Here is an 18,422-nt window from a genome sequence, read left to right on the forward strand (position 1 = left end):
TGATCATTGCATAGTCGTGTCCACATGACCCCTCCCATCGCTCAGCCGGCCCTTGTGACTGACTGCATTCCTCACTAGCGGGGGGCCTCTCCATTCTGTCAGTCCCCCGCCCCCCCCCCCCCCCCCCAAGTCACAGCGCTTTCTGCAGCCCTTACACCCCCTGCTGTAAAGTCTCCGCCCACCCCATCCCCCCACTCCCACAGTAGGGTTCCAGATCAAGTTTAGTCATTTGTTCTTGAAAGAGCAACGCGAATTCTGATTTTCAACGTGCAGTTAATGACCTAAAACACTGGTCTGTTAAGCCCCCACACCTCCCCCGTACCGCTGATATTTGCATACCAACGCTACTGCTGCTTCGATAGGAGCTAGGAAAATATAATACAAAGTACTGACTGACAAATTTTGGAGAGGGAAACGGGGATTATTACCACATCTCTCATCGGTCGTAAATCTTACTTGTGAGGTAGTTTTAATGTGAGTATGATTTACATAATAGTTCGTGTATTCAGAATATTAAATTAGTCTGTCCCTTTGGGTATGTAACCTCCTCTGCTTTTACAAACCGTCCGGGCTAACTTATAAATTTCTCAACCTTGGTTAACCTTGGACATTGCATAACCTTGGTTTTGAAAATTTAGAATAAAGACTGGCTCAAACTGAACATTTTCGGCACGATTTCCCACATAAAATTGGTTGTTATTGTAACACTCTTTTTGTCCACGCGATGGCAATGTTTAAGCAGCGGAATGATGTCTCGTCTCCGCAGCAGTAAAGTTACAGCACGCTGTACTTACTTTCTCCGCTGCTCATAAAGGTCAAGCCAAGGAATTGTAGTAGCCTGCCATCAATACAGTACACATAAGACAGATGTTCGTGTTGTATATCTGTTATGTTCAAGCCTCTTATGAATGAGCCAGGTCTGAACCAGACCAAATTCCTTCCTCAACCTTGCCGCAGGGTGTTGATTGTTGCTTCAGCACTAAGTGAATTTGGAAACGTATGTCACGAAATTTGACTATTTTTACTCATGCTGTAATGTTTCATCCGATTACTTTCTGAAAGACACTTCCCTACAAGATATGCAAATAACACGATTGTTTGACTTCATTTACAGAGTAGAAGAAGATTTCCACACATTAAGAGAAGACACCTGTTACAGCAAGTCAGTATTGACGTTGGGAAACTGGGTTAAAGTAGAACTTTGGCACGCACTACTAGGGAGGATACTCTTACATTTTTTAATTACAAAGGAGAATTTTACTATCCAGCATCCTTTTAAGAAACTGTTAAAGTCTTTGTTGGTATGCGGAAACAGATCTAACTGACATAGTACATGTTTAAGCCTGTCAGCTATGCAAAAGAAGGATATCTGTTTTTAAATTTAGCAGAGAATTGCTCACATGCCGACAAGGTAGCTTACTTACAGGTATGCCATTTAACCAATGCCTTGAATTTTTTTTTTTCTGGGCATAAAGATGAATCAGACAGATCATTTCCTGTTCTATCACGTCTTTACATTATTTACTTTAACATACTCCGCCACAAACTCATGACCAACAGTTAGGCAACTTGGTAAACAGCATTCTCTGTTTGACTAATCAAGGATCTAAACCGAAGATGACGAAAGATTACAATACAAATTCTGTTTTGTAGACTGATGACTGGTTCTGTCTCATACCAAACAGAATACTGAGTGCATGTCTGTGTGTAGGTGTGAGTGTGTGTTTGCATACGTGCATTCGTGCAAGTCTGAGTAAACTGGTATTTAGTGTCTTAGTTTATAACAAAGTTCCTTGACATATAATTCGAGCTGGCAAGGATGAATAAAATAACGAAGTCACTGCCAACCAATCAAAAAAAACCCCCCTGCACATTCAGCCAATCACTCATTGCAAAAAAAACACATGGATTCATTTGGCATAATTATGGTGTTCTTAATAGAACAGTAATTTATTTTGACGGAAAACTAAATTTTTTTTGTTTCAGAACAGCACATTACAGGGTATTCTTAAGATATTCTCAAAGGCTCAGTGATCACATTCTTACAATACACTTTGCTTGTATACTACATTTTCCTTCAGACAAAATAAAAAGAAAACCCAGTAAAGTGTGGAAAGAGTTCAACCGGTATAAGAGGCCGATTGTGCAATGACCATTTGAGTTCATACCTACGAGACTGAATGGGATAGCTGTCATAAGCCAGGGTATGAGAGGCACAATAGACATGTAAAACACATAGGACTCACCATGTGCTCCATAGACAACTGACAAAAAAAAAAACGACTTGTGAAATGTACAACTGTTTATTTACTTTTTTTTTTGTCTGTTTTTTTTAAATATTCATTCCGGTCTTACTACTCAATCGTATGTATTCTGCGTGTATTTGAACACTGCACACTGTAATTGTATTTAAGTGCAATGTTCAAAGGAAAAAAAAAATGCTATTTTTTCTGCATATGAAATCGAAAACATCCATAACATGAACAAAAAGATGGCTCACTTCATTGTGTTTTTTGTTTGTTGTTTTTATACTAGTGCGTTTAACACCAGATCTTTCAACAGCCTTAACCCCTTCCTCAGTCAGATTTTGCTCTCTCTCTGTTTGATGACATTATTCACAGACTACTAAATCTTGCAATAAGAGTGCTGAATTAAAACATGAGGTAAGAAAGTGGTTTGATTACAGATCATGCAGAACATGCTAAACAGCAACAGAAAAAAAGGGTTTTTGATGTGAAGGAGAAAGTTAAAAAAAATGGAAAGAAAAAAAAAAAAAACTAAAAATACATAGAGTGTGCATTACAAAATTAAAAAATAGAAGTACACAGCATTGCTTCTTTGGTTACAAACAAGTTTTAACAATTTCACAGCTTTTTCCCCATCCCAAAAGAAAATATAATTAATTTGGGTGCTTTTAGAATTGTAAAAGTTTTTAGGGGGGTATGGCAATTACCTTTCCTTTCTTAGACAAAGAAACCAGAGACGACAAAAAAATTGAACAGTTTTCTTCATCAAAATATCTCACCATAGATTCATTAAAATCTCTTATCATAAGAACTGGTGTTCAACTGTACAAACTTGCTATGCTCTTGAATAACTTTACACTCTTTACAAATGTACATTCAACCTGCGCCAATGTACCCAATATGTGTACATCAGCAATACCAAAATTTAACTGCCATTAGTGTTAGAATTCTGCCGTGGGGATTTTATTGCCAAAAGATGAAATTGTGATGGAGAAAAAAAAAAATCAATGCATTACTATTTTACATTTCAGAAAACAAAAGAAGAAAAGTTACTTTATAACAGAACTATTTGTGACATTTGTTCATTGACGTTAACGAAAGTAGCAGCCCTCTAATAAATAGATGGAAACAGTAAAACTGGAAAAAAAAAAAAAAACAAAACCCAAAACTGACGACAGGATTCGATTCGTGTTGTAAGGACGACAGCTCTTGGAGAAGACTCTATTCACACTCCTCTCGCCGTGAAACAGGCCAAAAGGTTTGTCTCGCCTGCCTCCTTGCACCTCGAATCATTGTCTCGACCTCAAGTGCTTTTTTTCCTGGTGTGCCGACGCTTCATCATCCATCTACTGCTCCCTTCTCCCTTAAGCCTAAGTAAACAGGGCAAGCTCCACACTCATCTGCCTGCTCTCCAGACCCTCTAACCCGCAGCGGCCCGTCTCTCCTCCCGCCTCTCCTCCCGCCTCTCTTTCTCTCACACAGCACCCCCCCCTCCCACCATCTCCCACCATCTATTTCTCTGTCTTTATTCTCTAGGGCGAGCTCCTGCACTGCAAATCAAGCCCCAAAAAAAAAAAAAAAAAGCTCCCACATGATTGTCTAATACTGGACAGGCCGAGAAGCGCGCGCACACACACTGAAGCATGGCTCTCCACAAGTTGAAGTCTGGGTGGCAAATGAGGCTGATTTTTTCTTTAAATTAAAAAAAAAATCTTTAATTGCAGATTTTTTTTTTTTTTGCTCTTTTTCTTGGTTTTTTTTCTTTTAAACTTTAAATAAATGTCTACGGAGAGGGTGGACATCACGCTGAGGAGACGTTGGGTTGCTGAGGCAGGACCGCGGGTTGACTGGCGTCCTGCGGGACCGCGCTGCCCGTGGCTTGCTGCTGGGGAGACGTGTTACCGGGGTTGCTGAGCTGGGCGGACAGCTGACCGAGCTGTTCGCTGTTGGCCAGTGATTTCAACACGGCGTTCTCCCGCTCCAACACAGAGTTCCTTTCATACAGCTCCTTAATCTGCTCCTTCAACACCTCCACCTCCTCCCGCACTGCATACATTAAATGGCTTTTCACCAGATCCTGAGAGACGGAGACACAGAGAGAGAGAGGGGGAGAGAGAGAGAGGAAGACAATGAGAGAGCAGTTAGCAAATGCTGGAACTTTCCATGACAAAAAAAAAAAAAGGTTTTTGGATCCACTGGTGCCATGTGATTTAGAGATATTAGTGATGCTCACCATTGCCTGCTCTATCTTGTTGTCGATGGCCACAACACTGGCTCCAGAGGCACTGTGGAGACAAAAAAAAAAAAAAGAAGGGTCATTAAAAAAAAGCAAACAAAGACACCCTTCAAAAATGTTTGCTTTCCATTCACATTCCAATATGAAAGAGGTGACATTACACAATTGTGCACCTGTCTGAAAAAAAATACCTGCTGATAAAATACCAGTCTGTAAACATTTCCGTGTAACCAAAGTGTTGCTTTCCCCAGAATGCCCAATTAAAGTTTTGCTTTTGTTTGTTTTGTGTGTGTGTGTTTTTTGTTTTGTTTCGCTTTTTTAAAGCTTATCAGACCTGAGGGTGAAGTGGGAGAAAAATGCACGCGAACGGACATTCACCCGCTCCTGCGCTATTATGTAGAACACCGTTAAGAACACAATGCACTTTCAATGGGCACCACTAAGCCAGCTGTAATGCTTTACTGTCCACACGTGACGCATTTCCACAACACAATGCACCACCTACCACGGAGGGCCCCGCTCAATTTACCGGCACACCCAATAAAACTACTTGCAAACATAAAAAATAATAAAGAAATAGATTAGTTTAAGTATCGCTTATTTATTTCTATTTACATACGAGACAGGTAGGGAAATGAGTTACCAGAGAAGGGTCAGAGTACAGAATGTACAAAGTCATTCGGTGACCGACAAAATCACAAAGTCGGTGTCTGACAAAAATCACTTTACAAAAAAAAACAAGTTTTGTAGTAAACTATAAACGACTGAAACAACGCAGCTTTACAACGTAAAATAACCTCACTTAGGAATTCAGGGAATTTGTTAAGAAGTAGGACGCAGTCAAACAGATTTTCTGCTGATTATTTTTCGATTGTTCAAGAATAACACAGAACTCCACATAAGAACCACGCAGCTGTTTACATTTCCCTTTTAAAGCTCTCAGAAATAACACTGTTCCTTTACATGGTCAATAAGCTATAGCATAGTTTGAAGCATTCAAAACTGTTGTTGGCGACCCGTTTCCACTGTAGCATCCGTCTTGTCCCATAAAGAAAGAAATGATACTTACTCCGTCTTTTCTTCAACTCAGTGTTTTAACAGCAGTCGAGAAGTACTCGAAATTGTAACTTAATCCCAAATAGCAGGCGATAAACCGTAACTATTAAGAAAGGTAACTGCCGTTCTCGCTCCGCAACACCGCCCTGCAAAGCTCCGACTGAACAAAAGGACCTCCTCACTACGCGCAGCTACACCAGTAGACGGTGCTCCATCATAGAATGCTCATCATGGAACATTTCGTTCAAGAGGCGAGGGAAATGTTAAAAAGCGTACGCTACACCCAAAGTTATATTACGGCGTATGTATCTTACATATCCAGTAAACTGAGTAATACTGAAGCAGAATACCATGAGGGGTTTGGGTGATAATGTAATGATGACCCAAGAATGGAATCAAGGCAGAGTCGTGTCCTTTAATCAAATTTATGAAGCTGGTCCATCAGTTTAATCGCTCATCAATCGGGCGAAAACAGGAACGCGGGCAAATGTCCGGATTACCTTGCAATGACTATTAAAAGTAATGCCATGACAAGACCAACTCAAAAGTCTTTTTTTTTTGTCACAAGCTTTATGAAAACAGATTTAGTGGTTCTGATCAGCCAGGACATTTAAATAAACTAGGTCCAAAATACATCAGTATTATATTATAACAAATTATAACAGTATTATAAACATTATAACAAATGTTTATATCTTTCTTTCTCTTTTAAAAGATGATTAACATCTTATCATAGGACGCATACAACGGAGTGTACGTTAAGTTGTGTTCTTGCTCAACTTAAACGTGACATGTAGCGGAGTACCCATGGTGGTCACGCTACTGTTGATCGATTACATATCGCCAGAAAAGTTCAAGAGCATTTGCAAAAGTGGGTGGTCTAACAAACAAACAGACAAGATGAAGTCTACTTCTCCACACTGAAAACATCACTTAATACAGAGCACTTAATATTTGCCCCTTACTGCGAGCAGCACACTGAGGAGTAAAGGAGGAAAACGCAAAAACGACGTTCATACACCATGTTTCTCGATTCCAAGGCTATGCAAACTCGTTCCATCTGTTCTAAAGAAACAGTCATGCTGAAAAACTTTGATGAAAGAAAGGAGAGAGAGAGAGAAAGAGAGAAAATTTCATATTTACCAGCAGCGCGCTCTATAAGCCATCAATCTCCCTGAATATGTAGGTGAAGATCCAGGGGAAACGAAATGTCTCGAATGAGTCGGTGAAGTTCCAGGTGAACATGGTAGACTGTAACTCATTTTGGACCGCATGGTGAAAACGACAATTGTGTTTTTTAAAAAGTAAAAAAAATTCAGAACTGCGTACTCCGCGCGTCTCAGGGGATTATTGGAATCAGTGTTTTGGGAGGAGGAGTGTAGACAGCCTTTATATGACGTTGCGTGTAATTCATTCAAAAGGCGGAGTCAGTCTCACTCACTACTAGCCTCTAACGCTGCATGGCCACATACCAAAAATCTGATTGTTTTATACGTCTAAACTTAAAACGTGTCTACCCTTCGCGCGGACTATTTGTGAATAAAATTAAGTTTGCTCATTCAGTTTTGTGCCTTATCACTTCCACGAATGCACAAACTTCCCAAAAGTGACGCTTTAGCCCATATCTGGCTTTCTAGTTATTGTCACTTGAGATAGAGGATGTGAAAAAGGAAAAGTCACACAGTGCTGAACAGGGGGACCATGTATTTAAATTAAGTACAACCTGTGCTGAAGAAAAAACAACCTGATAAACTAAAACAATCTATTTAAAATGCCTTACTTTCTGGCATTTCAATACTCTTTCAGCAGTCCCTGGCATAGAGGATCTCCTCCTTTATTTCTCAATTCTCAGGTCAGCCCATCCTACTGTTTTCAGCACCTGAGCATTAGGCTAGACAGAAAGAATTCTGAACCTGATCAGAGCTCAGTGTATATCTTTTCCACAGAATTTGTGATTACAAGCTAACTGCTGATTAAACACTCAAAGAACAAGATATTCTCTCTCTCTCTTTCGCTCTGAAAGGACAATTAACACCAGAGACTCAAAAGAGATTAAGCTGGAATCTGTTTATCAATAGCAGAGTGATGACAGCATTTAGCAGATTGTTTTTTGACCATGTTGGTGTGATTGCTTGGGGGGTGGGGAGGGGGGTGTTGGTATGTTGTAGAAGGAACGTCCAGAGCACTTTCCGCAGCACCCAAATTGAATCATGAGTAATCAGTGACCACATTAATAGGCCAAACTGCATTTCCCCCTGTGGGACATATGTTGTCCTTATATAAGGACCCCTTACTGTGGTCCAACGCCAATGTGGCCTCTGGGGATGAAAACAAGACTCATCTGTGTCAAAGTACTGACCCGACGATCGGGGGAATACACAAACACGCAGCCACGTGCGGTGTCAGAATGTGGGGTCTCTCCGCACACCGCGTCTTTCTGAACCCCCGCTCCCCCCCGACCCTCGACGCGACTTCAATATTTGCCAACACATACACTGTCCAGCTCTGAGGAAAAATGGACTTAAACACTTCCAAAAATGACGGCTCTTACAAACAAGGTGACCTGACCTACTTAAAAAGGGCTGTTTTACATAAAAAAAAAACCAAAACAAAACCAAAACATGTGGGCTCTGCTAGAAGAACGTGCAAGCCAATGGCAGGTAGTTTGAGGCATCAAGCAAGCTGACACAGGTTTGCTGTAGGTATTACTGTATTCGCAGCGCCGCGAGGCATTAAGCCCCTTTGATCTGTTCACACTGCAGTGACATCACTAGACCAGGTGATGTCAGTATAAGGTCTGTAACAAAGGCCAATTGCTTTTACCCCATGGGTGGTCATAAAGGTGATTTTCCTTTGAGTAAACGTGAAAGGTAAAAACAGCTGCCCTGTGAAACATGGATGCTCTCTTTATTCGAACACATCAAAGAAATTGGAAGAAAGAAATATTCAGTGGGAGATGAATTGTCTTGCATGTCTTAAAACTGGGTGTTCTGTCACAAGATCCCTGCAATTAGGTTTGTGCATGTTAAAAAAAAAAAAAAAAAGTGTTGAAAGGATTCTGAAGTGCTTGTCTATAATCATTGCGTGGATTTTTCAACACTTGTGCAATCTCAGTTAGGTCAACATATCAAGACGGAGAATCAGACAAGCTACTGGGCTACTAATTTGCTTGTCAACACTGGTCTATTTCGGGTTGTGTTGATATAAACAGAATGTAGCCGGTTATGCTTTATGATGCAGAAAAGCGCTGAGTGCGTAATGGCTCCCGTTTTAAGGACAACTTCTGAGAAACGCGTGGTGCTCCAGGTGTAACCAGTGGTCATCTCAGGAATCGTCTGTAATCGTGCCAGTTCTGTGTGACCCAACACCAGTGCACCACAACGCACGTGGACCTGACACTGGGTAGGGCGGTGTACACAGGGTTTACCCCGACCAACACACACACACACACTCGCATGCACGCACGCGCACACACACACACATACACACACACACACACAAACAGTGAAATATTAAGACCCCTTCCCCACACACAAACACCGTACAAAGATCAACTAAAACAGAAGAGATAAGCATAGGACTAAATGGGGCACGTACATGTTGACGTGCACATATGCACCTGCCATGGAAACTACACTACCTAAGATCATCTTTTCCTCAGAACAGGCTGCTTGCATGAGCAGGCAAGCACTCCTCTGAGTTTTAAGACACGGAAATGGATCCATTTCCTGGTTAAATGCAACCTTGCATCAAAATCACACATATTCCACAGAACCTGTTGCGCTATTTCCATGGAAGGCTGTAAACAAATCTTTTAAGGTGAAATGTGTTGTCCTCCAAGTCAGAGTCATTTTTTCCATGAAGCCAATCCTTAAAGTGAACTCCGATGAGGAAGTCGCATTCGTGTTGAGGGTTAATGCAATGAATGGCTTGAGTGGATTGCCTCAAATGCCCCGAGTTCATGTTATTCTTCCAGGTCCAAATCAAAGTCATGAGTAGGGCCTCTTCAGGCCTTCCATCATTGTTGTAAACAGGCCCAGAACTTCAAGAGATGCAGCTTAATTCATTCACAGTGATGTTGCATAACGCCCGAGTTTGGCAAACAGCTGGCCACAGAGCAGATGGCCCCAAGGCACTGACATCCTACGGCCACTCTGTGGTGGCCTGTTAGGATCTTGGTCGAGGAGGGGGGAGATGGGGTAGTGGATGGGGGAGGGTTCTGGAGGTAGTTTGGACTGGAGCGGAGCACCAAGTTTGTTTGCTAGATCCACACACGCGCTCCAGAGACTGCTTGCTGTTTGGGAGTGCTGCATCCCCAGCATGCTTGGCTGAAATAACTTACAGCTGGAGAAACTTGTTAAATTGCACAGAACATAATCCATGAGGAACATTAACCTTTTGCCCAGGGCGACGCAAAGCTCAAAACAGTCACAACCCAAATTTGACTATTAAATTCCATACGGGGGGGGGAGACTAGAGAGGCCCCAAGTGAACATAACTCTAGAGGCTGCGGAGTAACAAACCATTTTATGATGCCTACATAATGGTCTCAGTCATGTAAATACAAACTTAACGGGTTACATCGTATTTATGCATCGCACATGGCATTCCAACAGAGCCTCCCACAAGCTTAAGTTGTCAAATGAACTGAGTTCACTGAATGCCTTGTAAAAAAAAAAAAAAAAAAAAAAAAAAACCTCTAATGGTCTTATTCTTGACTGGGTACGACCACCTTCAAATTCCCTTGGACTTTTATCCTCTTAGATGATTTGAAGATGAACGGGGCGGGAAGATGTTCACAAGTTCTCTTCACCACATCTAAGGGCACCTCATGACCTGAACTCTGTCTGATGAGTCTTTCCCTATCACTCAAACACACATGCCATTTTGTGATACAGATCAATCTAATGAAGTCTAGTGAAGTCTAGGGATACCCACAAACCACCAGCCCACTCTCACCAAACTAGGGACCATTCATTGAGAGTACTATGTGAAAAACGACACTTCCTCTTGCTAAGAGGAACAGGGATTTTAAGGGCCATGTTACATAAGCTTTTTTACTATCATCTTTAAAATAAATGTGTCATTCTACCATAAATTTCAATGTTTTGACCAGTGGGGGGAAAAAAAGACTGGCAAATTTACGTAGGGGAAATGCTGAAAGAAGTGTTACACAAACCCCCTTTTAGGTGAGGAATGCCTGACCTTTCCAGAACCCTTCATTCTTGAGAGAAAGCCAGGCGATGGCCTGTCTTGAGACAACCATTTCTGAGAAAACGCCACTTTGCGGATAATTACATACCTTGTTGCTTATTTAATTCCTGAAGTTCAAGCACTCGTCAGGCAAAAACTCTTCATACCAATGGATGTGGTCAGGATGAGGCTGAGTTTTGTTCAAAAACCTTCAAAACTGTATGGTTTTGTTGCAAAAATCAGAAGTGATACTTTGACAGGGTTGAGGTAACAGACTAGAAAGTTCAAGAACACTTCTCCAGTTTAGTTTTTATACAACTGTGAGACTTACAGCAGCTGTTTAACAAACACTGATCTTTGAATGCAACTACATAAAAATGTAGTACACTTGTTATTGTATATTTATTCAGTACTATTGTGTATACTATACTTGTTATGATGACTGCCTAGAGCACAGTTTGACACAGACAATGCTGTTTTTCAAGAAATAAGCTATTTCACATGATGCCATAAGAACTGCTTCAATAAAAAAATTGTGAGAAACCATAATATTTCTGTTGCCTTTTCATTGAGGATGGGTGCTGTGCTTAACTGGACCGTTGTACTTACCTAGGCAAATTAAAGAACGACTACAATGAAGCCATACAGAGGAACCTTAAATGTCCATTCGTACTAAGACCATGAAATGTCTTAATCGAATTCTAATTAAATGCCCAGTGTTGAATCTTTCCAAAGTAACCCCTCAAATATAAGGTCTTCTTTTTATTACAAAATACCCCTAGTTTGAACACAATTATAGAGACGTCTGCAAGATAGATATCAATACCTCATCAAAAAATCCGGGCCACACAATTTCTCAACAAGTCTGTCCATGCAAAAAAGTTTCCATTAAACAAATTGCCTCATAAGTAATAAGAGGATATTTGGTTTACTTTGTCAAGTTTGGATAGTTTTAAAAGAGCCCACAAGCAATCGACTTGATCGTGATTAAACAGAAGCCGTCGCAAAATTTAAGTCAAATTACTCTTGTGCAAGCCTTATCTTTGTTTATCTGGGCCTTGCTCTTTCATGAGGTTTCCTATTGGCAACTCTTGCCATTTAGTGCCAAAAGTAAATACAATTCCAGTGTGTGTTATGTAACTGAAGCATACAATGTGTGACAATGAGAGACATCATATACTAATTCTGTTTTCTTTGGCATGTTAACCTGGTCTGATAAAGGATAGCACTGTGTCATGCAAACTAGTAACTTCATCCCTCACACGCAGAATTAACAGTAACCTACTGCAGCAATATGTTACTATTATACCATATCTACAACGCCCATAGAGTTGTTCAAGTAATTGCATTTTACTGACGGAGATGAGTTTATTTCATCTAGTAGCCTTATTTTCTATCTGTAAAACGAAAAGGTGCATTTTTCTCCTACATACAAACTTGTACAAGGGTCGCCGTAGTTCATTTTGGTCTTCGACTAAAATCACAGGCGGTGTCTGAGAGTTGACTCTAAGCTTGGGGCCAAATCAAAGGAAATGAGAAGTTATCTAAGGCCGTCCTGGTCTCTCTCAGCCTTGAAATACAGAGAACATCAGCTTTTCCAGACAAAAACAAGAAATCAAGAGGTTCTTTCATGCCATATGAACAATACATCTGTATAAGCAAAAGGGGCGTAAACTGTCAAACACGTCGATGGGGAGACTATTGTGTCTCCGTGAGCACAGGAGCGAACACGCATTAGTATCGGAACCCTTTGATCCGTCCCAACGTCTTCATAACACAGCGGTGACTAATGCCTTTCCCACATGAACTATTAACAAATGTGGAGCCACACACACACACATACACACACGCTTACATTATATTTCATACAAACCAGTTATGCAATGCAGCCTCTGAATCATAAGATGTCTCATGATAGTGATGATAAATTAAATTAGTCAATGACTGAGCAATTAGATACTTCACACAGTTAACAGTATTATAAATTAACTGAAATACATGCCAAGAGTCAGGTTGTACAGAACATCCCCAAATCCTCAGACACATAACAAGTTATAGCAACGTCAGCCCAAAATTTAAAAGAAAAAAAGAAGAAAAAAGAAGGAAAAACAATGCAAACAAACAAACAAAAAAAACATCCTGCAGACTAGTATAGTACAATGCAGTATAATGTTGCTATAATTTACTCTTTATGCTGTTATGTAATTTATTCTTTATGTTATGAAGAACAACATCTTCTTTTTGTTTCAAGCACTGTCACAAATGTCTAAATGTTCAAATCATAAAAGAGACGCTTTTGCATTCCAACTGTGATGTCTTTTGATCTTTGAGATTTATATGATGTCATACCATCATAACAAACTAGATTACTTCAAGTAGGCCTAATTTCACAGATTAACATCTAGGTCTATATTTACAATTCGTCGAAACATGTTATGCAATGTTATTCGCATTTCACGTAATATATGAGAACCATCTCACAGTCATCTATCTATTTGCAGAGCTGAACTCTTACTCTGAGCCAATGAAACCTGAGTCCCCGTTCCTTGTGACTTGGCCATCGCTCTGTTTCATAGCGGCAATGTCACCGAAAAGCTTCTTGTTTTGAGTGATGGAAACTTGTACCATGTATCATGCTTTTGTCCATGCACACGCAGGGATAGTCCAGAGTCTATGCACAAACACACATACACACACACACACACACACAAAGGTTTCATACCCATCACTAGCTGCCTTTGACTCCCTTAACTTGCTAGTCGGGAAGGCCTGGTAGAAAGCTGTGGAAGGATTCCTGTGCAAAACAGTGGACCAAAAAAAAAGAAAAAAAAAAAAAACAGAGACAGAAAAACATGAGCAAGGGAAAGGGAAGGCAGGACAACAGAACCATGAGTCCAAAAAAAAGAAAAGAAAGAAAGACAGAAAGAGACTTGAGATAGCATTGAGTCAATGATGAAGCACAGCTCTCTGGCTATGCTTGATTTACAGTCTAAGACTGGTAGGTAGATACAATCTTTTGACATGGTAGATGACTACATAGTAGATTGGCCTGCAGATGCTGTTATAACACATGTTCAAATTGTGATCTTTGGTACCTCATGCTTTCCTAACTTCAAAGCCATTCACACTTTTAGTCTTCAAACAGGACTGAGGTAAGAATGGCTTTTACACAGCAGTGTTTGAGCAGCACATTACACAATGACTGCCTTTGGTTTGGTTTGATTCTGCGCTCCCAGTGACGGTGAGGTCTGCTAACGTCACACTGAGGTGATGTATGCTTAATCTTGCTACTGGGCACTTTTAAAACGTGTCAGAACATAAAACGCCAGTCACTAAATAGAACTGACAGATACTTCTGAAGGTATCATCTGGCGATAAAGCTCAAGTTAACCTGTTTGTACCACCAGTAAGAATAGCACAAGAGACCCCTGAAAAGACTAAAAGTAACCAGCAATATTTGTTATCAGCACATAGACACTGAAAAAAAGAGACAGGGAAAAACTGAAGAAACTCATACATTTTGCAGGCTTTACTGTCCGAGGTCAAATTCAGTTGAACAGAATAAGAATGAAGTCTAACTAAACCTGTGAAACTTGACACAGACAAGAGGCACACATGTCAACACTTAGATTCATATCTATGATAAAAGAGAGATGGACTTAAAAGGAGACTGAGGCAGAACTAGAATGTGAAACACACTAAAAATGGATTGGGCTGATAAACAGAAGGCAAAAAAACGTGGTAGGGTAAAGTACAACAGTTTTACTAGTGTCTGATAACCACACATGGCATTTAACTCTCCAGAGTTCACATCTCTCAGCCATCCCAAGCCATGAAAACACTCAAACTTTCAGAATTACAGCACTTTTACCTATCTGAAGCATTTTACAAAACAACTCATAACAAGAAAACTGGTGTGAATTTGTTTTAAAACATATTCAATTAAGGTCACTGCACATTCAGTCCACAACAACACTTGTGTGTGATGAAATGGAGAAAAAAAAAAAAAAGAGAGAGAGAGTGCTGAGATGAAATTTGTGCGTCCTCATTTGGCACTGAGAAGGGTCCTGGAGCAAGCGGTCAACTGTGTCTTCAGTGCGGACAATAAAAGAGAGTTTGAAACAGTTAACTGGGCTGTTTGGATTTATTGATGCCCCCAGCAAGGGGTCTGTACAGAGCTTGGGGGAGGAATTTTTGTGAAACAGGAAAAGGGAAAGCCATCTCATCAGTCAGACAGATGGATACGCCAAACCAACCAAGCAAGTGAACACTGACTAAGCGTTGATTTAAAGAAAATTCTATGCACCCTAAGTAGAACCAGGTTTATCTGTGCCCCACTGAAAAAAAAAAAAAAAGAGCTATGTTACATAGCACCATTCACATTCGCTTTCGCGCGGGGGGGGGGGGGTCATTTTATTGGTTTCATCAGCCTGCCCCCCCCCCAAAAATACCAGTCATAACACCACTGTACACGTGGCCTTGTCTGATGGAAAAATGTGACCATATTGAATGGAGGAACGAGGAGGACTGGGAGCATGAACCTCATACTCTTAGGTGTGTTAACTACAGGCCAGAAGTGTACACGGAGGGGGAAACGGTGCCTCTTTCTGATGACTTATCAGCAGTGGTGTTCCTTTCAAACTTGTCAATAGTTACACTAGCACGACCTCTGTCAAACACCCTGAAACACTCTACCCTTAACCTACTTTCACTACAGTGTTTGTTCAAGACAAAACCTGAAGCGTAAACTTGTTTGAGCCTATATCTAATTAAACTTGAAGCTTAAACTTGTTTGAGCCTATATATAATTATCAGTAGAGCTGCTGCGATAAGTCGACATTATGGATGACCGCGAAGCTGAAAATGCGTGAACATCAATATTTTAAACCGAGGCATTGTTTTCTTACTTTTATGAATTTACCTTTCTGATTTGCAAAATGCTTCAATTCATTATAACAAATGTTTTTCTTCAATATCACTATGTAACTGCTGTGTGCATCAGAGCCTGACCGATAAATCGATGTGCGGATATTATCGGCCGAGATGAGGTAACTGCAGATAATCGGTATCGGCGTTTATAACGGCCGATAAATGACAATTAAAAAAAGAGGCAGAAGATGGATCCTTCAACCATGTTATGGCATTCATGTCAGGCATGCCTGGTTTCGCTGAAGTAACGTGAAAGCCTGTACAGTCAGACAAACATCAAACTTATGTTTAATGTTATGGAAGTAGAGTGGCGTAGACTAACCTGTTGACAAACTTGATTGTAGGTTTATTTATGAAACAGCATGGTAGTTCTAGTGAGTAAACAAACAAGGGTCCTGTCATTTCTCGCTCATCTATTCTAAAAATTCTGTGGCAACATTGCTTACAGCAGCTTATAACGCTGTCCATTGCTAAATTAGGTTACCGACAAAACAAGCTAATGCCATGTTTATCAGTGGAAGGCCGCTAACGTTAACGAGCGATTAAACTGTAGTATTTAACTTATTTTACCAACATGAAGCAGTGGTAAATATATCTGCGACTCGCATGTCTGTAGTTACAGTTGGTGCATTGGGAATTATTAAACCAGAGGGGACACATAAATAAATGTGAGCTGAACAAGCATCTAACATGGCTTGGTAGCCAAACAAAGTTATCTAGTTTCTGTTTCAAACGTGTGGTGCGAAATCCCAAAGTCGCAAGTCCTCGATATAACTTGACTACAGTCGTGTAGTATTAGATGCATTCAACAGCAGCATTTACTCTAACTAACTCTACCAGTTTACTGCATTGTTTATCAAAACTTTAACATATTTTGATGTGCCTTTGTTCAAATTACTACTTATGACAATAAAACAAGCTTATTTTTAAACTGCACTGTGTCATGTTATCTTGGTGAGGACTCTTACATAACTACACATAAACAAAGATTTTCCCTAACATGTGTTATGTTGTGTTTCTGAGAGAAAAAAAGCATGTCGGCCGATATATCATTATCAGATTTTAAATCATCAAACATCGAAATTGGTATCAGTCTGAAAAATCCTATAGGCCTATTGGTCAGGCTCTAGCGTGCATGACATCAGTCATTTTTGGCTCCAGTCATTGGTCGGCTCCGGTCAACGTTACAGTTTCAAAAATCATGGCGGCTGCAGCAAAGTCCAATTCGGTTGCAAAAGAGGTTAAGTGTAAAAGTTTCCAAAGACCCCAGGCTTCGAAAGTATGGGAGTACTTCAAATTATCACAAAACAAAACGGTGGTTTGTACACTGTGCAAAGTTTTGATGGCATACCACAGCAGCACTGGCGCTATGTACAAGCACTTGAAGAGAAAACGCATAGGCACTATTCTGATGATGGACTGCCAGAAAGGGCAAAACCACCATAAGTGTTGTCTATTCATGTTTATTAAATTATCGTTAGTAGGGAGTGCTTTTTAATATCTTTCGTTCTTGTACCTGTTATATACACCCATTATTAAAGCCATTAAAGTCATGTGCCTGCTACCTTAGAACTTACATTGAGTAAAATGAACTTGAATGAAATGGTGCCGGCTTTCAAAATTTTCTCACACACACACAAAAAAAGAAACCCTCAAATAATTTTAATGTGAAGATTTGAATGTTAAGAATTATTGCAAAGTACTAAAAGAAGAAACGTATAAATATTAGCCTACAGATGCAATATTTAAAAAAAAAAAAAAGAGAGACAATATGAAAATGTTCCATTCTCAATAAGGATTCTAACCTTGAGTCATACCAAGAATTTGGCACCGCAACACTGACAGTGGCAACTCTCTTAATCACAAATTTGTGCTGCAAATATTTTTTTCTGACTTGAAAGCAAACCGCTCTGTTTTGTGTTTCGGCTCCTGGCTGCTGGCCCTATAGCACTATGAGTCACGGATAACTGACACACCTAAGTTTTATGCCCCTGGCCTCCAGGTACAGAGCCATCCATCAAAATGATGCCGCTGCTAGGAATTCCCTCAGGGCAATTCAGTGAGTTTAACCTAGAGCACAAGACAAAGACGACACCAACCGAGGCCAAATCTGGACACGTGTCTGTGAATGAATTCATCTTCAAAATGCGCACACAGAAGTTAAAGGAAGTAGTAAGACGAGGAAAAAAATTCAAACAAACAAACAAACAAATAAGAAAGGGATGGTTTTAGGATTAGTGTAATTCATTTCTCATAAATGTACTGATTGGACTATTGTGCTGGATCACGAGTGCATTTTCACCCATTTCAGGACTGATCACTTAATAAAACAAAAAACAAACAAACAAACAAAAAAAAAACCCCACACACAATCTCTTCAACTCCCTTACTGTGTAATTTCTCGACTTTCCCCAATCGCCAGGTAAGTGAGATACTTCATAAATCAGTCTACACTGTAGTCACTGTTTCCCACATTTAGCCTCGCTGCATGTCTTTGGACTGCTGGTTCTCATTTCCAACCTCTTCTGGTTACTCTCCTGCCTGCTTTACTCTGTTCTCCAGTGAACCCCATTACTTACATAACTAACCTCACACATTTGCCTTCTCTCCTCCTCTCTGTGTTTCAGATACCTTCATGGGCCTCTCACTCATCCATCACTGATTAAATCTCAACTCCTTCACAGAGCTCCAGGTCACCGGTGCTCTTTCTCGGGACAGTAGCCTGCCCGGAGACATGTCATCTTGGGCCCCTGTATCAACCT

At 40.4% G+C, this 18,422-nt stretch overlaps 1 protein-coding gene across 1 annotated transcript in view; it reads right to left on the reverse strand.

Annotated features, from left to right (window-relative positions):
* Positions 1-4,045: 4,045 nt before the first annotated feature.
* The window catches only part of tsc22d2 (TSC22 domain family 2), a 29,345-nt gene continuing 14,968 nt past the window's right edge, over positions 4,046-18,422 (reverse strand). Inside the window, exons 2-3 of the mRNA XM_030791621.1 lie at positions 4,480-4,531; positions 4,046-4,323 (exon numbers count right to left, since the gene is read on the reverse strand). Of these exons, the coding sequence (XP_030647481.1) occupies positions 4,048-4,323; positions 4,480-4,531 (328 nt within the window). The 3' untranslated portion in view covers positions 4,046-4,047. The remainder of the gene's footprint in view (positions 4,324-4,479; positions 4,532-18,422) is intronic.

This window comes from Chanos chanos, chromosome 14 (assembly GCF_902362185.1).
Source record: "Chanos chanos chromosome 14, fChaCha1.1, whole genome shotgun sequence".
NCBI lineage: Eukaryota > Metazoa > Chordata > Actinopteri > Gonorynchiformes > Chanidae > Chanos > Chanos chanos.